The sequence below is a fragment of the Echiichthys vipera genome (assembly GCF_963691815.1).
Source record: "Echiichthys vipera genome assembly, chromosome: 20".
Taxonomy (NCBI): Eukaryota; Metazoa; Chordata; class Actinopteri; order Perciformes; family Trachinidae; genus Echiichthys; species Echiichthys vipera.
In genome coordinates this window covers 12,320,519-12,342,466 of record NC_139845.1, presented here as the reverse complement: position 1 = coordinate 12,342,466, position 21,948 = coordinate 12,320,519, and the positions used below count along the sequence as shown (strand labels likewise).

General features: G+C 39.2%; 1 protein-coding gene across 4 annotated transcripts in view; it reads right to left on the bottom strand.

Annotated features, from left to right (window-relative positions):
- gsap (gamma-secretase activating protein) overlaps positions 1–19,950 on the bottom strand; it is a 38,183-nt gene extending 18,233 nt beyond the window's left edge. For all 4 annotated transcript variants that reach the window (XR_014593673.1, XR_014593674.1, XM_083935452.1 and 1 more), the window contains exons 1-24: positions 19,656–19,950; positions 18,608–18,678; positions 17,194–17,250; positions 17,014–17,083; positions 16,115–16,162; positions 15,911–15,999; positions 15,428–15,497; positions 15,190–15,239; positions 14,821–14,946; positions 14,080–14,130; positions 13,930–13,976; positions 13,694–13,779; positions 13,058–13,135; positions 12,842–12,928; positions 12,497–12,589; positions 11,792–11,960; positions 11,254–11,344; positions 9,140–9,209; positions 7,364–7,443; positions 6,970–7,050; positions 6,481–6,603; positions 6,178–6,233; positions 4,718–4,749; positions 2,179–2,240 (exon numbers count right to left, since the gene is read on the bottom strand). Coding sequence is in view for 2 of the 4 variants with exons in the window: in XM_083935452.1 (XP_083791578.1) it covers positions 2,179–2,240; positions 4,718–4,749; positions 6,178–6,233; positions 6,481–6,603; positions 6,970–7,050; positions 7,364–7,443; positions 9,140–9,209; positions 11,254–11,344; positions 11,792–11,960; positions 12,497–12,589; positions 12,842–12,928; positions 13,058–13,135; positions 13,694–13,779; positions 13,930–13,976; positions 14,080–14,130; positions 14,821–14,946; positions 15,190–15,239; positions 15,428–15,497; positions 15,911–15,999; positions 16,115–16,162; positions 17,014–17,083; positions 17,194–17,250; positions 18,608–18,678; positions 19,656–19,743 (1,875 nt within the window). In the remaining 2 variants the exon portion in view is untranslated. The remainder of the gene's footprint in view (positions 1–2,178; positions 2,241–4,717; positions 4,750–6,177; positions 6,234–6,480; positions 6,604–6,969; positions 7,051–7,363; positions 7,444–9,139; positions 9,210–11,253; positions 11,345–11,791; positions 11,961–12,496; positions 12,590–12,841; positions 12,929–13,057; positions 13,136–13,693; positions 13,780–13,929; positions 13,977–14,079; positions 14,131–14,820; positions 14,947–15,189; positions 15,240–15,427; positions 15,498–15,910; positions 16,000–16,114; positions 16,163–17,013; positions 17,084–17,193; positions 17,251–18,607; positions 18,679–19,655) is intronic.
- Between the last annotated feature and the right edge of the window lie 1,998 nt (positions 19,951–21,948).

Below are 21,948 nucleotides of genomic sequence, written 5' to 3'. Positions count from 1 at the left end.
ATAGGACAAAAGTGGGCAATGCTAAGCCATGTTAGAGGTAACATGTCAAGGAGCTCCATGCAGAGGCTCGAAATGCTTTTAAAAATGGGCTGAGGCAGGCAAAACAAGGCATGGCCCCTTGTTTGAAAAGAAAAAATGCACTACTGCTAGATTTAAATATGCACTTCGCTGTATCAAAAGAAAAGAAAACACAATGAGGGCAGACTCTCTGGAAAGGAAGCTGCAAAAAAAATATAATGTTAATGACTTCTGGAAAGAAAGAAAAACTATTAATAATTGCAAGACATCTCTTCCATCAAATATAGATGGTGTGAGTGGTCCTGATGAAATTTCACAGTTATGGCGGAAACATTATAGTAAACTGTGTAAAAAGTAATCTGTTTGTAGTGGATAATATGGAGTATGATGATGACTGTATTTTCACTTCTGCTGAAGTCCAATATTGAAATTGAGAGATAATAAGGCCTGTGGTCTGGGTAATATTACAGCTGAACATATTAAACTTGCCAGTAAGAAACTGTGCTCACTGGTGGCTTTGTGCTATACAGGTTTCTTGTGTGCATGGAGTGTTGCCTGATTCTATGCTCTCTGTTGTGCTGGTACCAGTTATCAAGGATAAAGTGGGGAAGTTTAAAGCTCAGATACCTATCGGCCAATAGCGTTGGCCAGTGTCATGTCCAAAGTGCTAGAGACAATTCTACTGACTAGACTTGAGAGGTATGTCCAGACTACTGACAACCAGTTTGGCTTTAAGCAAAAGCATGCCACTGATTTGTGTATTTTTTCACTAAAGGAAATTTTAGATAAATAGACAAAATTCCACCATGTTCATATGCGTCATTGACGCTTCTAAAGCATTCGATCGCATCAACCACTAGAAATTATTTTTTAAATGATCTAAAGTTAGGGTCCCTGTTTTTTTTTTTTTATCAGAATCTTGGTTTATTGGTACTCTCATCAGACAAAGAGAGTAAGACTGGGGAATGTAACATCTGCTCCCTTCAATGTGACCAATGGTGTCTGCGAGGGTGGAATTTTGTCTCCTTTCCTTTTTAATATGTATATGAATGATTTGACTCTGTTTTTAAATGCATGTGGTACAGGCTATAGTGTTGGTGACTCATTAATTAATCACCTTATGTATGCTGATGACGTGGTCATCTTTAGTCCATATAGTGCTGGTCTCCAGCAGCTGCTGAAAGTTTGCACACAGTATGGTGCTGATTTTGACATAAAGTTCAATGCTAAAAGAAGTACGATCATGATCGTCAGAACCAGAAAGGATGTATTGTGTATCTGTGAGGGTCTCACTCTTTAGAGTGTATTGTACAGCTTTGTATAATGCCCAGCTGTGGTGTCGGTATAAACAAGAAAGCATTAGAAAAACTCACAGTGGCTTATAATGACAGCATGAGGCTGCTGCTGAGAGCTCCAAGAAACTCCAGTGCAAGCCATATGTTTGTCAGTGTCGGGGTACCTACATGCCCTGCTGTTTTATGCAACTTGATGTATGGATTTATGTGTAGGGCAATTGCTGTTCTGGCTAACTCTTTACGTAGTTCTGTCAGATATTTCTCCTGTGGAGTTACTGGCGAATATGTCTGTATGTTAGATAATGAAAATGGTGGAAGGTTTTGTATTTTGTTTGTTTTTCTACTGTGCTTTAACTGTGCTGTTTTTTAATGTGATATGGATCCACTGGGTCTGAAATAATGGAACTATCTATCTAATAATAATATAATGATGATGTTTGAGCCTCACACAGCCAATTTTTCAACGCAAACTAGTTTTGAGTTGGTGTTACGTGAGCACTTGAGAATCTTTTTCTATCTCTACAGTACCATCCATCAATGCGACATAAACCCTGGCTCGAAGTCACTGTTGCACTTCTTTGCAATGATGTTGGATGGGGCTGAGGTCAGGGCTGTGTGCAGCAGGCCATTTAAACCCGCACCAAACTCAATATAAAGAAATCAATTTCTTCATCGACCTGACTTTAAGGTCACTGTCACTTCAAAAAGGAAAGAGTCTTACCTTAACAAATTTGGAAGCGTACATTTGCCAAGCATTATGAGTTTCCCTTCATAGGAGCCAAACATCCAACCCAAGCCATGAAAAAGCTACTTATATTTGCGTGTGTGTGTGTGTGTGTGTGGTTTCAGCTTCACTCCCTCTCACCAGGCCTATGAGCGCCCTCTGTTGATGGTCCTCCTCCTGGAAAAGTGGCACCAGCTTCTTATCTAGAAGAGACCAGGCAATAGTGGGAACTTGCACATAAAAGAGACATTTGAAGAACCATTTGATGCCACATCCACGCTAGACTGAATGCCACAGGTGGCTTCAGGTGTGTTAGTGCGGTAACATTATTAAACAGGCCCTCAGGAGGAATGGAAAACCCCAAACTCTGACTTGTTTATGGCTTTCATAAAAAATAAAAAATAAAAAGAGGACTGAAATTAAGACATTAATGGATTCTTTTTGGGATGAGTTTTTTCGCTTTAAAATACATCCCAAAGCTTGTGTGGATATGTGTGTTTGTCTGTGTGTGTCTGTGAGGGTGTTGATGCTGCAGTTTTTTAATGCTAGTCAGATAAAAGTGGACCACACTCCCGCTTGGTCACTTGAGATGAATTATTCCCCACTCTCATGCACAAATCATTTTTTTGATCACTTTTACACACATGCAAGAAGCTGGCCGTTCTGATATTACAGTGTAATATTTAACAAATATAAATAACGCTTGCAGGACAAAGCTAGCTGAGACGCTGCGTTGCTAAGACTCGCTGTATGCCTGTGCAGTTATCAGCTGTTTTTTCACTTGACACATTTTAGATAAAGCTGATGTTACTATTCTGAGCAAACAGGTACAGCTTTACTGCCTTCACACCTGTGGACACAGTAGCTCTTCACATATATTGACCATCTGACCTCTGCAATGCTGTCTCAACTCATGTACCTCATTTTTTTGCACCCTCAAAGCCATTGTTGTTAATTTTAATGGATAGAAGGCACGATGAATGGCAAATAAATGATCAGATTGACAAAACATTACCAAAATTGATATTGATTAATTTTCTAAGTAATTTATGAAAGAATATGCCAACTGTTTTTTGGGTTCCAGCTGCTAAAATATGAAGATTTGCTGTTTTTTCCTTATTTTATAATCTTGTCAATGAACTCTTTGGGTTTGCACCTTCGGTCATTAAAAACAAGTCTTTTTTGAAGATCACTTTGTGCTTTTGGACATTGACACACTGAATGTCTGTCTGTCTGTCAGTTAGTCCACCACTTTGGTCCTGAAACAGCTCAACAACTATCGGATGGATTGCTGTGACATTTAGTGCAGGTATCCATGAATCTGACATCACTAATGACATTTCTGATCCTCTGACTTTTCATTGAGCGCCACCAGGAAGTAGAGGTTTTCACTAATCCAGAGAAATACCACAATATCTACTGGATAGGTTGGCACTAAATGTGATACAAACATTCGTAGTTCCCTGACTTTGATGATCCTTTTGACATCTTTAGTGCCAACTGCACTAAAGCACAACACAATACAACTACACTAGAACACTATTGGGTGAATTAGCCTGAAATTTGGTACAGGCATTCATGTTCCCGTTAGGATGATTTGCAATAACTTTGCTAATCCCCAGACTTGTACGCACTTCATTTACTACGTTTGCGTCCTTAGACTTTCACTGTCTTTGCCCTCACTTTATATGTCATGAAAACAACATGATTATAAATATCTGTATTGATAAAAATGTGAGTACTAAACATTGTAGTTAAAGCAATATGCCCTGAGAAGCCTTGGTTTACCGGTATTTACTGGTATCGTGCGAACTAATTGCCGCATTAATGCTGAAATTGTGATGCGTTCACATCTATGCTTTTCTAGACTATTTTTAAATGGCTTTGAAAGTGGATCAGCCAATCACATCCCTTTTATAAAAGAGTTTTTGATCCGACGTAGCTGTCTGTAGAACCTTCTGGTGTACAAGAGTAGTAATTATTAACAACAGAATGAGAATAATCCAGAACTCTGACCTGGATTTGAAACAGTGAAGTCAGATATAGATATACTGAAGGGAATTGGTGAGACAGCTTCTTCCATGAGTGCTATCGTATTCGCTGTGTGGAAAGTGATCAAAATGAGGAGAGTGTGTGTTTTACAAGTGAATGAGTGAGGTAAGAGAGGGTCCTATGTTGTGGTTGACACAAGCATCTGCACTGAGAGAGAGGTGAAGGAGGTAATATAGTTGTAGCATTTTTCAACTCTTTAAATTTTCTTTCACTCTGTTTACTCCTTTACTTTCTTCCTCCCTACCATTTTTTTTTCACAACCTCCCTCCAAGATAAATTAGTGTGGTGGCTCTGTTTAGCTGAATTCTCCAGTGGGCATGAAGAATGCAACCTCAAAAGAACACACAAACACCCAAAGACACTGGCACACAGTTTTGAGCTCCATTAAAAGCAAGGTTTTGTTATTTATGGCATTCACACTCTCTGTTTTGTGTGTGTGTGTGTGTGTGTGTGTGTGTGTGTGTGTGTGTGTGTGTGTGTGTGTGTGTGTGTGTGTGTGTGTGTGTGTGTGTGTGTGTGTGTGTGTGTGTGTGTGTGTGTGTGTGTGTGTACCTGTGTGTGTTGCATCAATAGATTAATGTCTGTAAGTGTATGTATGTGTTTAGTCAGCTGGCTTATGTCGTCTTACCAAGACACCAGGTGTCCACCATTGATAGAACTCTACAAAACAAGAAGAAAAGCTTTGTGTGAAAACAATCCCTCAAGCTAGCATTATAATAAGACTCTTACTTTTCTTGCGCTATAAGCTGTGGCAGTATAATGCTTCACCGCTGAAGTCTGCAGCAAAAATATATAAAAACTAAAAAAGCACAAAAAGTTATTACTGTTAGCAGGTGCTAGAGTTTGGCCTGGAGGAATAGAAGCTAATTATGAACCAAAAGGCTTTTGGTTTGATCCCTAGTACAAACAGGACAGGTGCATACAGATACATGCCCATCATCAAATCAGTTGATCATGAACTTCTGGAGACCTCAAGTTATAATCTCATTTCAAAGGTATTTTAACTGAAAGTGGATATTTCATATTCAGAGAGTAACCTGGTGGCAGGCTAAAAAGGGATTCACACAGGTTCTTTATGAGAATGATGTCTCTCTTTTTTTTTTAAAGATTATTCTTTTGGCAGTTTTCCAAGCCTTTATAATATAGGACAGACAGGAAATGGGGTGAGAGAGAGGGGGAGACATGCAGCAAAGGGCCGCAGGTCGGAGTCAAACCCGCGGTCCCTGCCTCAAGGACCTTTGGCCTCTTTACAGGAGGCAACAGCTCTAACCACTCTGCCAACAACCGCCGGAGAATGAAGTCTCTATAAGCCCCCCTCCCAAACAAGTCCAGTCTGCTCTGATTGGTCAGTGATTATGCCGCCTCTCTACTGTCATTGCAGGCGGGGAATGACTGTTAACAGCCCTCTCTACCTAAATACAGGTATATATATATATATATATATATATATAAAGCTGTGACATCACAATTGTGCAGAAGTTCTGACGGCTCCGACGGATTTTTTCACAGTATTTATACAGCACCTCTTCTTTATAATAGTGTGTAAAAGCATAAATATCAGGCTGCCTACAGGGCATGAAAATTAGGAAATACATTTTATTTAGGTTCAAGACAGGACAACTCAAATAATCTGATAATCTTTTTAGGGATATCAGGGAGTTTTACTAAGTCTGGACTATTGATTCAAAAGTACTTGAAACTTGCTCTATATCTTTACTGTATAAGATTAGGTTTCAATCTCCAGCTGATTGATTATGCTTCAGAACTTAGTGAGTTGAGAGACAGCTTAATAATTGAAACACATTTTTGGGCGTGAAAACCAGCCCAGTTGAAGAGTAAGGCTGTCGATTTTGTGCATTTTTTGTTAAAACATGATAGCTAACCTTTAGCAGTTTTGTAACTACAGTTGGTTTTAAAGTGCACAAATCCTCACCAATTGAGAAAACAGTATAGCAAACAGAGAAACACTTAAACACAGTGCAGAGGTACAGAGGTGCAGTCATGCGTTCCTTCTCTCTGGTTTTAGGTCTGTGTGTGTACGTAGTAATGTACATTTCTTAACAAAGCTCCAGTGGGAGGCAGACCTACTTCTTAGTGTTCTCCTCCATGTGATTCATGTGGCTGGATGTTCTCCTCTCAGCCTTCTGAAACGAGCAAAAGCATCATGGGAGAGCTGAAAATATGCTCTCCTTGTTAAACAAAGACCCACAGGTATGCTGACATGCACAGAGAAAAACGCACACACATTCTCTGATCCTTCACAGCACCTAGCATGTTCAAACTATTACCATCTATCGATTTCACTTCCACGATGGGAATTTTGACTTGTGTTAATAAATATGCATGAGAGATTTTTTGTCGGAGCACACAAATACATACAATCACACTCACTAGTTGATCCCACTCGGCTTGTATGTGTGAGGTTATGTATCTGGGGTTGGGAACGGCATCCAGATATTTTGTCCTCTCTGTGTTCCACTGCAGCTCTGACCAGAAACCCTGGAGACTTCTGGCCTGCACGCACGCACACGCACAACAATGCCAGTGACACATCAAGGACATTGCTGCAAAGCAACTGATAATTGCAGCTGAATTGTGCACCAGTAAACACAATATATATATACAATCACACTGTTTTACAAATGTCTTTAATTCCGTCTGAATACATTTTATACAACAGACAAAAAAACACTGTCTCCATTTAATCACCAGCCTTAATGTCAAGCCAAGTTTTATTAACTTGTTCTGAAAATAGAGCAGGGAACTGAGCAGGAAGAAGACTAACCCTAAGCCTATATTATGATGATGAATACAACAGTCATACATATCGTTCTATAATAACTTCATATAATAAATGTGTTTAAAAATTGATGTTGTTACCTTGCCTTTGAACACAGGTTCAATATGCAGCTCAGCGGTGCACGACACACCTGGGACTTCCAACAGACTCGCTGGTACCTCCTAGAACATACAAAGATAGACTTAAGTGTGTAAGTGTGACGTTTGTGTGTGTGTGTGTGTGTGTGTGTGTGTGTGTGTGTGTGTGTGTGTGTGTGTGTGTGTGTGTGTGTGTGTGTGTGTGTGTGAATGCCTGTTACTAAAGGCACAAAGAAAGAAAAATAACTGCAATTGTTTCTCGCTTCCACATTCATGCCCGTATATATGGTTGCCTGTTTATTTTCTATTCCTTTATGCATGCTGAATCGGATATATAAGTGTGTGTGTGTGTGTGTGTATTTGTGTGTGTGTGTGTGTGTGTGTGTGTGTGTGGTACCTTCTTGTTGAGCACAGAGGAATAAGGCAGGACTTTATCCAGACTGAGAGCCTTCTCAGAGCTTATTCTGTATAAGGAGGCTGAGAGAGACCGAGAGACAGAGTAGAGTCAGACTTTTATTTTATATATCACAGCTATGCAGAACTTATAATAATTGCAAGGCAAACTGGAGCGATGTCCTTCCCAAAAGCGGGTTTTATGGGGGCCCACTGCATCATATCAGATTTAAAGTTATCATACTGTAAAAAGTGAGATGACTCTTTTTTTTATGGGGCTACATAAACACTGTGAAGATATCCAAAATGCTCAATTTACAGTCAGTAGTGATGCCACACCTATAATATATAAGTAGGAAGTTCTGCTACAGTGCCGTTACGGTCATTCCCCTGCTGCAATGGCTTTTTCAAGTTCAAGTTGACACAACTTTATTTATCCCAGAGGGCAGTTTAATTCAGCTGTTCACAGCCTAAATAAAAATGCACATACAGACAACAGACAGGACACAGGAGTATTTCAGAAAGAAAACTGGGCATGGAGTGTAAAGTTCAAAATTAGAGACAGGCACTAAAATGGAGCGTTTCAGACAGAAGGTGAATGCAGGTATATTCAGACAGCCAGTAGGAGAAAAATAAAGGGTTTTTATATCATATCATATTCTAGTCGAAATCCAAAATACTTATGAAGTATGAACTTCATAATGAGCATCATATGTCCCCTTTAAGATCATGCAGTGGGCTATGCATCTGCTGTTTTTCCTGTACCTCCCTATTCTGCTGGCATTGTGGTGTTCCTGCAGTGCTGTGTGTGTCATTTTTAGAATGAACTTAGCTTGACATAAATGTGTAGGTGCTGTAAGTAGCAGAATGAGGTTTTGAATTAGCACCGGCAGGATTTTTTTTATTTAGAGGGATACTGTGCTACAGTGCAGAGAACACATGTCTTTGTATTATTTATATGTCATTGTCTTGGAGTTGAACCAGACATCTTTGACAAACACAAAGAGTTATGTAAGTGTGTGCGTTTCTCTGTTTCGCCAGAGTGACAGTAACGGAGAAACTACAGTTTAGTGTGGTGGATTTGTTGCTGCGAAATGGCTCTCCTAATTTTAGCATGGGGGATAAGCCGCTGATACTGCTGATGATATTCACACTGTTGTCCAATTGTTGGCAGTGAAGATGATAATTTTTGTTAGTGGTTTTACAGAGTAAAATCTTCTTTACTGACTAAATCAGAAATCAGATCTGTGGCGTGCACTCTCCTGTACTGAAGTGATATTTATATGGTTGTGCTTTAGAAGTTTGTTTACAGTTGTGCATGGTCTCTTGTTTGTCAGTGGTAAACTAGTATTAATATGAACTAATAAATATGTATCTTAGAGAAACTAGTTACAGAAATAATATGTAATCATTATCACTGCAAGGTGCTCCATCATCTTATGTGATCATCTACTGTTCTATTCTCTTCAGACAGACATTGCGGGGCATTTGAATGTGTTGTTGTGTGTCTACAAAGACTAAACCATATTAATTTAAACTGTTTTGCAAGCAAGAAGTCTCTTAAGGTTCCTAATTCACACTCTCCAAACCTGCGTTGGACACCTGGCACAAGTCTGCGAGAGAAGAGATTTAAGAGCCAAACAGAGCTGATGAAAGACTTCAGTTTTGTGCATAGATGATATGTGAGTAACCACAGGCAGAAAGAGACATAAAAATGCAAGAGAGCAGCAAGACTCTAAAAGGAAGAAGTGAAATTCCCCATGCTTCATCTGCCACTGACCTAGAATGAACTCCTGGATCTGATCAAAGGACTCGAAGGCGTTTACGTTGTCACACAGCCATTCAATAATCTAGAGGAGAGATAGAAACACACAGGAGACAGGTGTCAATGTTGTGGGAGTACACGACAGCCATACAACATCGGTATCTTTCAATATCCTTAGCTTATCTTCTATCCTTTTGAAGGAATAGTTTGACATTTTGGGAAATAGAGTGTTAGATAAGAAGGTGCCACTGAAGCTACAGCAAGATTAGTTTAGCTTAGCATAAAGACTGGAAACTGAGGGAAAATGACAAGTCTGGCTACGTCCAAAGTGGAACATAAAGATTCACCTCACTCAGACATCATTTCTTGTTTGTTTAATCACCATAGAGACTCAAGCGTGAAAACATCAAGTAGAGTTTTTTACGAGGGACTTGAGTGCTCAAGTATTTCTGAGCTAAGCACAGTAACTTCTTGCAGTCTCTGCTGGTGGACTGGCAACCTTTATGTTAACAACAAGACTGTTCGAATTAAACAAAAAAGATCTAACTTGACATTTAGTGAACTTTATAAGGTGCTAGTAGGTTGATTAAATGATTGTGTGGACAGAGCCGTGCTAGCTGCTTCCAGGCTAAGCATCTCCTAGCTTCATATTGAGCAACACAAACATGACAGTTGTAATGATCTTCTCATCTAAATATTAGCAAGAAAGGGAACAAGTGTTACTAAGTATTTCAAAATAAAGCCCCTCTTTGCTTTATTTGTTCAGTGTTTAAAATGTTTTACTTTTTAGCCATGCTAGCGACGTGGCTCTGAGGAGAGCAAAGTTGGTTGGATGGTAGCCTACCAGTTTGGTATAGAGTGTTGTAGGGATGACACAGTTTTGTAGGTCAATACAGAAGTTAGCATTTACCAAATTTCATCGACAATAAGCCAATTAGATTTTTCCATTGGGTTTTGGAAGATTGCAGAAATTTCGTGCATTACCATGCGGCAGCAAAGTGCGGTAAGCTGCATTGCAATGTCTATGAAATGAAATGAATGCTGTCAACTGCGGCGAAGAGGGGATAGTTTAACTTTTAGTGGCGAAGTGCAACGTAGATTAGATAAATTATTGGCATGACACTCGGTACTATGCCTTTGGGGATTCCCTGACGCTCAGTCAATGCTAACATGCTAACACATTAACTAAGATGGTGAATATGGTAAAAATGGTAAAGATAACATGCTTAACATCAACTTTTTAATATTGTCTTTGTGAGCTGTTAGCCTAGAAAAAAGAACTTCTAGTTTAGCTACGAATTTTAGGATGATGGGTAAAGCCGTGTTTACGTTACAGTAACTACAAAATCATTTCCTCAAAGATAGACCCTGTAAATCTCACAACCACAGTGCACCAGAGTGAAAACTAATTCTCTGTTGCCCATTGCTCTGCTCTTTGAACAAATATCTGTTTTCCAAAGTCAGTATGTGTCTAGAAATATAAATACTGTACAACAATTGTGTGAAGAGGAAGAGTTCATAATTTGCATTGCATTTACATAAAAGTACAAACAAACAACTGTTTAACACCTTTATTAAGGCCACTACATTTTGAGCTGCTGGCCTTATTAAGAGTCCACTAAGAATACAAAAGTTAAATGTGGAGTCCAACTTCTCAGTGCTAGCTTCACTAATGAAGCTGGTGACTCATTTAACCTCTAAAGAAAGAATTTATTACAATCTATCAGAGCAGCTGGGACAACTTAATTTAGGTATACTACTAATAGAGTCTGAGTCACAGTCTGCTGTCCCCATTCAAATATCTTCCCTTTCTTTTTGTCTTTGTTTGACTCTGTTTGATCTCTGTCCACTCGTCTGCTCTACTCCCATTCTCTCTGTTTTATTACAGCAGCCTGTCTTATCTTTCATTCTTCTTCCCTCAGCTCACCTCCAACTCAAGGTTGACACCTACTGAATTCACACAGAAGTGCAGATATCGTGCCATCTCTGCCATACTCTTACAATTATCTATTTATTTTTATTTTAATCTTGTGTTCTACAACTACATAATAACATTGTGGTGTATAAACATTTCGAAAATGTGCTTAAATGTCAATACTTTTGTCCTCCTTTCCCGACTTCATTTGTACCTTCAGCTCCAGGTTTGGGTCGTTTCCCTTGTAAATCAGCAGGCAGTGGAGGGCAGCCAGGCGCTGAGGGTCAGTCTTACTGCTGGGACACCTTGAATGGAGGTGACATGCCGCAAAGTTACTTTTATACAACATGAGCGTATGCAAACACAGAAGCACAAAGGTGGAGGCACAGGCAGACAGCCAACAGGCAGGTACCGCAGTGTGATGCATGTGTTGTTTAAAAGTTGAATGAATAAATTAAGGAATAGAACAAAATATTGTCCAAGAAAAAAATCAAGCAAGGGGCAACTGATGCCTCTTTTTTGAGCAGGGTGGTTGAATCCAAACTGCTGGACACAATTCAAGCTTTAGTCCAGAAAGACTCTGCAGGTGTATTCGCACTAAAATCATTTTTCACAAAATAACTTCCCACCTGTCTGCTTCCTGCATACGTGTACTCTCCTCTGCTCTCAAGTGTCCCCTCGATGTTTATAAATAATAACCCCAAGATACATAAATCCTTCATTTCCAAAAAAAAGTAATGATTCATGCTCACCTAGAAGGACTGTCTGATCTCAGTATCTGCAGCAGAAAGGCAGGGCTGAGCTCAGCAGTGTGGATCGTCCCGCTGGCCAGGTCCAACAGACTACCATTGGGATTTTCCTCTGTATGCAGCACTGTGATGTTAGCTGACTGACACTGCAGGCCCAAGTTCACGTCAATACCTTAAGGAGGACATATTGTGCTCATTTTCAGGTTTATACTTGTATATTGGTGTCTCTAGTACATTTTTATAAGCTTTAATGTTCAAAAACACGTTATTTTTGTTATATTTTGTCTGTATATAGCTGTATTCACCCTCTGTCTGAAACGCTCGGTTTTAGCGCCTGTCTCTTTAACCCCCCCCTCCCGAAAATAGGGTCTTCTGTATCTGTGCTCTTGCCATTGCAGCAGGGGAATGACTGTAGCAGCCCTATGTACCTACATATAGTACAGTTGGGACATCACAACCGTACAGAATTCCTGATGGCTCGTTTAAAGGCACAGTTTCTGACTGCAAGCTGTGTACATTTCTCTATGGACTGAGCTTGTAATACTTTCATAGTATTTATATAACCACATCGTAAATCTGCTTTATAATTAAAACAAAAGACAAGCAAATCTCACTTTAACCATATGGGACCTTTAAAGATGTTGAGATAGATATATAGAGAGAGAATAAGTGTTTGTACAGGTTATTTATTTAAAAATCTCATCCCACCTGTGAGAAAGAGCGAGTGACAGAGCATCTCCTGCTGCCTGGTGTTGATACAATGGAGGAATTGGTCCTGCAGATACACTAGGATTTGGTAACCTTTATACAAAAAATAAAAAACAGCATCACTACTATGTTATATTGGTATGCTGTATGCACACCAGACATTTATTAGACTGCATGAGGACACATGCACTCATTTGTATTTGTGTGCCTGTGCTGCTGTTTTGAATGCAAAAGTAAGGAATGCATATTTGGAGGTCCACCTTACAAACTCATATCCTTGAGTTGAATTTACAAGGCTTCTGAGGTGTGTGTATGACTATTTGACATTTCTGTGTGTGCAATGACCTATGGGGATGAAGAGCGGATGGAGGTGCGCTGCTTTCTGTGGTGACTGGTCGCTGCCCAGAGATACTCTGAACGTCTTGCTGCAGTCTGCAGGTAATGAAAATGAAAAAAGTCACCTTGTACTGAAGATAAAAACAGTACTATAGGAAGAAGATACATCGATAGAAAGAAGGTATTAGAGGTCTTTTCATAGACAGCATTGGATAGCATACACACCTTTATGGACTAAAACCACAGTGTAGATCAGTTCCTGTTTGTCTTGAACATTTTGGCTGTAGCACACACACATGCTTCCTAAAACCAAACCACAGGGGCAGAGAGGTGATGGATCACACAGGAGGTGACATCAATAATAGATTTTGTTCTGCCATGACAATATTTATGGAAATCAGTCAGAAATTAAATCAGTCGTGATGTGTTTTGATGGAAAATCAACTCACATATTAATGACTCACAATACATTTTTAAAGTTCTATCAAGAGGACAGGAAAAGGCAGGAATGATTGATACAATTAGTTTTAATCAACAATTTTATGAAGGGATTTAATAATAATAAACAAAAGGATGGTTTGACTTCTAATTGGATTATATTATTATGTAATAATTTAACGGATTCTAAAACACCAATCATTCATTTTGTAAAATGAGTCTTTTGTATTTGTTGTATCATCAGTGAGATTGTGAATTATGTGTCGCAGATTATAACATAGCTTCTTGGTTGTGACAGGGACTTACTTTCTTGTTTTCACAAAAAAAGATGCAAAACACACACAAGTGTATAGAATTAGTCATGTAACGTCAGTTTATTTACATACATGTCTGAAAGGATTTGTGTGTGTGTGTATGCGTTACCTATTCTGTTTGTGAACACTTCCATCCAAATGAGCTTATTCTCTGGTCTCTCCGTGTGATAATGATCAAATCCCAGATGTACAAACCTGTTAGAGACACCGCACAGCATACTAAAAACTTGCAGAGCAATGTGCAGTGATTTGTTTTAGTGTCTTCGATTGCAGGTACATGTCAATACCATTTAAAAGAGACAAGATATGTCTATGTTTCTACTGTACTTGTAGTTGTTTTCTTACTTGACTGTGCGTAAAAGATTAGCAGGCACCTCTAATGGTAGTTCCAACTGTGGGACAGTAATATAAAGCAAGTGATCATGGAAATATAATTATATGATTAAAACATGTGCAAAAGATTGGTAACTTATTCCATTATAATAGATGACTTACCACAGTTTCGCAGTTATGGTTGGTGTGAAACTGAACACATCGCATCAGGCACTGTGAGAGACACGTGATACAGATTTTGTGTTATTGAGTCTACCTATTTTGCGCTACCTAGAGTGCTGCAGGAATGAGTCCAAACACCTGGAAATGCATTTTTGTACTTCCTCTTCCCTCGTTCTGAAGTCTTTGGGTTTGTTGAATGGGTTTTTGGTTAGATGTCAGAAATAGGGTCAGGGTTAAACACAAGCCTAAGAGATTTTAACATTTTGTTGGACGACAGAAAATACATCAGTAAATACCCAACTTGTGAATTCTGAAGCTTGTGTCTTAACAAAGGCGATTGCTAACATCTGGCTAAATGAGACTACAAACGTCAACACGCCGAACACATGTAATAAACTCGAAGCTTGTGGTGGTGATGTTGAAGTCATGCGGCCGTGGTGTAGTTTGCTTATACTTCAGCCTTAACATTTTGCTTCTGGCTATTGCATTTACACTTCAAAAATCATATAGGTGGTGTTCATTTGTATAGATAATGTTGCTGAACAAAACATGCAAGTATCATAAACTTTTGTTCGCCACAGAGCTTATGTCCTGCAATAATCTAGACTTTTTGTCGAGGGTACCGGGGCGATGCTAACTTCCAGGTTGGCCTTCAAAAATACCTCATCCCTGCAGCAATCTATAGCCCTCGTTTTATGGATAAAATCAATGCAGTGTCCTCACAAGTACAGATGTACTTGCCTGTGTGTGTGTTACATTATGAGTGAGATAGTAGAGTCTTTGTGTGTGTCTGTCCCACTGGACCCAGCATAAGTCTTCTACTATTCTCTCTGCTGTCTTGGACAAACGCTCTGGATTCGCCATCACCTGGTCCACACAAACACATTGATATTCAGTTTTGTAGACACGTTGAATTCTTAATGCAATAGCTCCCCAGGAGGGTATGAGACACAGTATAGCTTATGGCTTGAGAATGAGCTCGAAGCCATATTTCCTTTTGCACTAGGTTAGGTAAATACCTTCAGATATGAGCACTCTTGGAAGGAATGTATGCCTCTAAAAACTGCACAACCCAAAAGCCAGAAAAATCATCCATGCAGTCCTACTTACCACTCTATAACCCTCCTGTCTTGTCAGCATAACATGGTAGAGATCCACATCTGAAACACACAGAAGGATATGCATAAATACAACAATATTCAATGGTTTGTGTCTCCAGAGAATCCTTTTTTATCCTATCCAAATGTTAAAAGCCAGATTATGTCTCTAAATTTGATGATCTGTTTTGTTACTGTTTAAATAAATAAAGCCCACGCAGACGGACGAGCATAAGGGCACGCAGACTCACATCCGTCCTCAGTCAGCAACAGCAGGTGGCTCTCCAGCACTGATCTCCTGTCAGCTTCAGAGTCGAGGAACTATAGGCAGAACCACAGAAAGTACGAGTCAGCATCTGGCGGTTCACAACCGTTACCAGAAATCTATTCGCTGATTTTCATATTTTCCTGCAGGCCTTAAACATTCTTGGCATGTCTATGAATTTGTGGTTTGGCAACAGGACGAGCAGCCAACAGTAAGGATTAAGAGGGCTACAGCAACAGAGGCTTAATAACATACCTAAATAATATTCCTCTGTTGATGAAAAAGATATAAAAGAGGAAGATAAAATATGTAAAGGGAGTAGGAGAAAATGGGAACTACAGGCCAGAGGGCATTCAGCAAGCTTGAAAAATGAAAAAGCTTACGGCACTCATACACTATAAGCGCAGATCCATAACTGCAAGATCAGCTCGTGGCTGCAGTAAAACCAACACATGCATACAAACTCTACCTGCACTTTGACCCTGCAGTCTACTGCCTTGAGGACTTTAGTGTTGTTGATGGGATGAATCTCAATCAGGAGAGTTAGACACTTGGATACTACAAAGACAGACACAATGTGAGAAGAAATGAATTGTAACCAGAAGTGTTACAAATGCAATATGAGTAGTTGGTGTGGTAAATGACATAGAGAGAAAGAGATCTTGGTTGTTACTCGGTTTGAGGCGCTCCTCTCCTCTAGTGTTTTGTGCCAAGCTGACAGCTGAGAGGGAAAAAAAGCACAGGCAAGGTGTCATTTCACCTCATTTACATATATTTTCCAGAGACTAAACTGAATCAGTTTTTGTTAAATGTCCCACATATGCTTATTTTCAGGTTCATTCTTTTCTTCTCGAGCTTGTTTACATGCTTTAATGTTCAAAAAACACATATTTTTTTCTCATACTGTCACCCTGTGTCTGAAACGCTCCATTTGAGCGCCTGTCTCTTTAAGCTCCCCCTCCAATAAAAGCCCAGTCCATTCTGTTTGGACAGCATTTCCAGTTCTTCCCCATCTGCACTTTTGGCATCTCTGCACCATCATTGCAGCCGGGTAAGGACCGTGACAGCTCTTTAGCGGCACATTCTACCTATATACAGTATATTTACAGTATATATATATATATATATATATATATATATATACAGTGCCTATAGAAAGTCATCGTACCATTTTAGAAATAGTCACTTTTTTTGTTTTACAGCCTGAAATGATAATACATGAATATATTTTTCCAGCATGATTTGCACATTTTGCCTTATCACATTCAAGTGATTTTTTTTTCAAAATGTATGAATATTAATAAAAAATGAAAAACTAGAATAGCAGTGTTGTGACATCACAACCGCATTTGAGTCCTGACAGCCCGTTTACAAGTAAATTTTCTGAATACAGGCTGTGTGTATTTCTCTGTGGATTGAGCATTTTGATACTTTCACAATATTTATATTGTACCTCCACGTGCTTAGATCAAGCTAAAGCTTCTCACTAAATTGCCCGATTTAGGGTCAAGACAGTATTATTAATAATGTCTGTTGCTGGTAAATCCTTATCTGTACATTACAGAGGCTCACCTAGCATTGTCTCCTCCTTGTTCAGGGAACAGCTGCTGACACACACCTGCTTGTCAAATGTGTACAAGAGCTGTTGGAGAGAATACACAGTCGCATGGGAACTGGTGTTCACAAACACACATGCACAAAAGCAAAATGTGCAACAACAGAGGGAAGGAGACATAGGGCAAAACACAGTACCTTGTTCTGTTTGGTGTTGGGGTCATATTTACCAATCCTGGTGGTCCCTGTTGCTCCCTATCAGAATAGAACAGAAAATAATCATCTGGTTAGTTAATTAAAATCAATTAAACTACAGAGATGGATAATCCTAATCTGTCCCGATCCAGTAAACCTACTTTCCCACTGGTGTCTTCCACCACTTTGGTATGTGTGGAACGTTATGCTTGACCTCTTCATTACCTTGCCTGACCTTGCTGATTATCCTGACTAGACCTGCTTCACTTCAAACCAGCAATTCACCAGTTTTTGAGGGGGTTCAGAAGATTTGATTTAAAAGGAACACGTCTACTCTGAAACCTAAAGGCACAGCCAGGCATGCATAAAGCTGTGAATATTGCACAAAAAAAGATTATTTCCTCTTTGCAGGCTGCACATCCTCTTTAACCCACTAAACCAACAGACTCTTTGGCAGGTCCGTCATTAAAAATGTATGTTGTGCAGAGAGAAGCACGGTTCAGCAAACATAACTTTATTTAAGATTCAAGCAAGGATCCCAAGGTTTTTAAAAAAATATGTCAAGCAGAATTTCACAGAAATCTGCATAAAAGAATATATTTGTTTTCATTAGTCCATTTAATGATAAATAGTGGAGACATGACAAATGGCATCTGGGATTCAAAGAATTCACTCACTATGACTTCAATAACAGACTGGGACAAGCAGATACAGAATATTCAGCAAACAGTTTTCATAATATTATATCCAACTTACACTTAGCTACTCACCCCCTCACCCAAACACAAGGCATATATGTTTTTAAATCCATTGCTTTCTACTAGAACATGTTCACATGCATTAATGCTAAAATAAAACCAACAAACATTATTTTTCTCAACATCTATTTTTCTATCTGTCGTAAAAACCTGTATTCACCGTCTGTCTGAAACCATCTTTAATCCCAGTTTGCTCTGATTGGTTAGCATTTCGGTGTCTCCCGTACCTGCACTCTTGGCTTCTCTCCAGCATAGCAGCCGGGGAATTACTCTAAAAGCACTGTAGCTGCAATTTCTAGCTATATAAAATACAGTTGTGACATCACAACCACATAGAAGTCCTGGCGGCTCTTTTAAAGTCACCGTTTCTTAATAAGGGCTGTGTGCATTTCTCTGTGGATTGAGCGTTTTGATACTTTCATAGTATTTATATAGCACCTTCACCTTCTTTATAAGAAAAAAATAAAATATGGGGCCTTTAAGTGCAACAAAAAAGACAAGACAATGCACACGACATGGCAATGAGAGAAAAGGGAACTTTGTAAAGCAACTAAACTGGAGAGCGCATTGGATTAATAAGGACTGGAATAATTACACCCCCTTTGAGTACATTCAGTGAAGGAAACACTTGTTATGCAGTGTTGTCACTATGGACTTACCTTCCAGGAGTAAAGGACACCCCCATCTTTCTCAATGTTTAGGATACGAGTGTCCACTGCCCCGGAGTATTCTGCAAACACGGCATCATTATTATGAACCCATCTTATCATGTCTAAACAACAGTTTGATCAGCCAAATAAGTTATTGTATCTCTAACACTACTCATGCTGACCATAGTAAGTGTAATGCAAAATGAGAATAGAGTGTGTTTCCACTGTATAATAACTTATTGTTACACACATAAAGTACCCAGATGTGTAGGTGAACTATTAAGTAGGAAATGTGCTGCTTAATGTTATATGAGACATAATGCTGATGCATTACCTGCATAATCACCACGTTACGCATCACTTTCAACTCTTTGTTTGCATAATGTTTGCAGACTCAGTAGAAAGTTTCCAGTAAAAGTGTCATACACACAGGGTGTATTGTCTCTTGTGATGTTACAGTAAACTTTTTTTTATTGCTAACAGCATATTTAGAAAATATTGCTGTAATATTTGAATCCAGCTTAAATAATAAGAGTATTTATTTCCAGTCTTACTAACAAACAGCTGGTACTGAGGTTGTACACACCGGAAATATAATAATCTGCATTTAATTTAGTAAAACTATAAGATGTGAGGATATAATTCAATAAATTGTATTTTCTATAACCTTTTTTTTTTACTGTGGTTTATGTTTTGATTTAAAATAAATATTTACTTAGTTGCATTCCTTATAAGATATTTAGAGAGACCCTGTGAGGAGTAAATATACGTATTAACCTTTAACTACTGGGAATTCAGAGTTTGTCTAGTTTTGAAGTTGTAGGACAGTCCGAGCTAAATTTTCTCTGAGAAACTGACTTTGAGTGGGATGCAATTTCATAGTAATTACACAAATGCATAATGCAGTTACATTCACTCTGTACCATGTAATAGCAGAAACAGACTTAACTTTTTCTTAACATTTTTACCTAGCACTGTTAGCTACAAAAGCTATTCAATAAGAAACAGTTGACACTCGAAAAGCCGCTGGCCGTCCGTCGACACCTGAACGCCTCACCTTTCACCCTGCAGACCGACGCCTCCTTCCTGAGGATGTCGGACACCACGTCTCTTCGCAGGTCAAACGTTGGCTTTAATTTCAGCATGTTGTTACACCTCTATCTGCTCTTCGTTTCAGCTCAAAGTCTCTGCTTCTTAAAATGCTCTGGAGTGAGTTTGTTTCCTTGCGAAGAAGAAGACGAAGAGGCGGCACCTGCGTCTGGTCAGGCTTGGCATCATGTGACCGAAACTAACGCTACATGTTAACTTTTGGAAAACTGAGAGCAGTAGAGAAGTACATTCACATGCTCTGTTTAACTCCTTCCTCCTGTCTTCAAATACGTTTCTTTATTGACATGCGGAAATGTCACATCGTCCCGTACTTTTGGCTCCTCCCATCTCTGGGAGCAGGCAGTCGGGAGACTCGCTGCCATAGGCCGAGGATAGCATCGGTCGAGCGGGTTGGAATGTCTCACTGTCCCGCTGAATGAGTGCGCCATCCAGGCTCAGCACTTAGTGAGTGCGTCCCAGTGGCGGATAACTCTCAGCTTGACACGGCCTTAGCTTTTACAATAGAAGCATGTGGCTTAAAGTGTGTGGTGCGTTTTGTGGTTTAGGTTACAATTTTGACATGCATTGCGAAAAATGGTCATTTTTATCTGTATTGCCAGATCTATATAGTTCTTCACACGCGATGTTCAGTGTTGAACGCTCCCTAATATGCAGAGGAGATTGTAGAGTCTGTTGGGGCCCTGGGCAAGAATTCATAGGGGCACCTCATACAGGTGTTTGTCACCATTATTTTATAAATAATCTGACACCAACAAAACCCATAAAAAATGTACAAACTTTAATCCAAACATTAAAAATGTGTATTTCCAACATAACAAAACCTAAAAAAATTATCCAACTTGAAATGTGAGTGGGTGGAGTCAGACGGGCCCCCTTAGGGAGGTCAGGTCTCCTATACACAAGGTTTGTCAGGCCTCGGGGGCCCCACTGACCTAGGGCCCCAAGCAGTTGCCTGCCTTGCACTGATAACATGCCAAAATATCAGGGGATAAAGTGTGCATTGAATGTCCAGGTAATGTTGGTGACTTTGGTGTGAGATTTCTTAATCAAGTTTGTTTGTCCCTGTGTATTGACCTAATTAATATGTTATAAAACACACACTCTGTACTGTTTGAATTTCAACCAATTTATTTGAAATAAAGGTCAGACTAAAACAATAGACATGATGTTTTGTGGCTACCAATTGTGATGCTGTTGAATTTTATATCAGTTTTCTTCCAGACAGGTGATTAAAGACTGTGCATGTCATTCCACTTGTTTCCCTCCAAAAAGCAATACTGAAGGTCCCTCCTCCAAACTCATTTTGATTCTAATAATACTGCATGTGTCTGTTTGCTTTATGGTTTAGACACGCTTTGCATCCCTTGAGCTCCAACGATAACGTTATAGAATATCACTAGTGTACATATATACAGCATATTAAACTCTAAATGATTTCTCATGTATAAATAAAGGCTTAATAAATTACTACATAGCCGAAGTAGCGACTACATGTTAAAAGTTATTGATAAAGGCTTTGCTAGCAGTTAATATTTGAAGGCCTTTTAAATGTGGTGAGTTTCATTTAATATGTCTGGGTAAAACTTCCTGATGCCTTAAGCCCCTATATCGGTACATCTACACTGTAGATTCTACAGTGTTCTTATTTTGACCTTTTTTGAATGATTTTACCTCTTTGTAAAATGAGGTTGATGGACACCTCCCTCACATCTGGTTAGTTTTGTTGCACCTGTTAAGGTTGGACAACTTGTACTGTTGCCATATGTATTGGTTCATGGACTTTGGTGATCTGAGCAATTCCCATAATAAATGAAAACCCTGGTGTTGTTGTTGTGCAGTGCTTTTTTATCAGGTATGGCGAGACATTTAATCAAAATACAAAAGTTTCCTCTGGCGCTGCTTAAATATCGACACCCTGGCTGAAACACTATGTATGCACACACAGACACCCAAATGAGTCTTTTAGTGTAATTTCTGATATTATACCAGCATTTGATGACCAGCACTGCCCCCTTCTGCTGAGTTTAAGTACTGCCCATAAGAGTCTCACTTCTGAGAGGAAACTGAAAGAGTACTTAACTTTATCACAGGGCTGTTTCCCAGTAAACATTGTTACATCATGTTGTAGGAAATGTCGTAGTCAAAGGTGCCGTAGCAGCTCCCTTAGAGTGTTAACTCTGTTTATTATCTAAGCCTATACCTATCTTCTCTTATATGTTCTTAATTTTCCTACAAAGTCA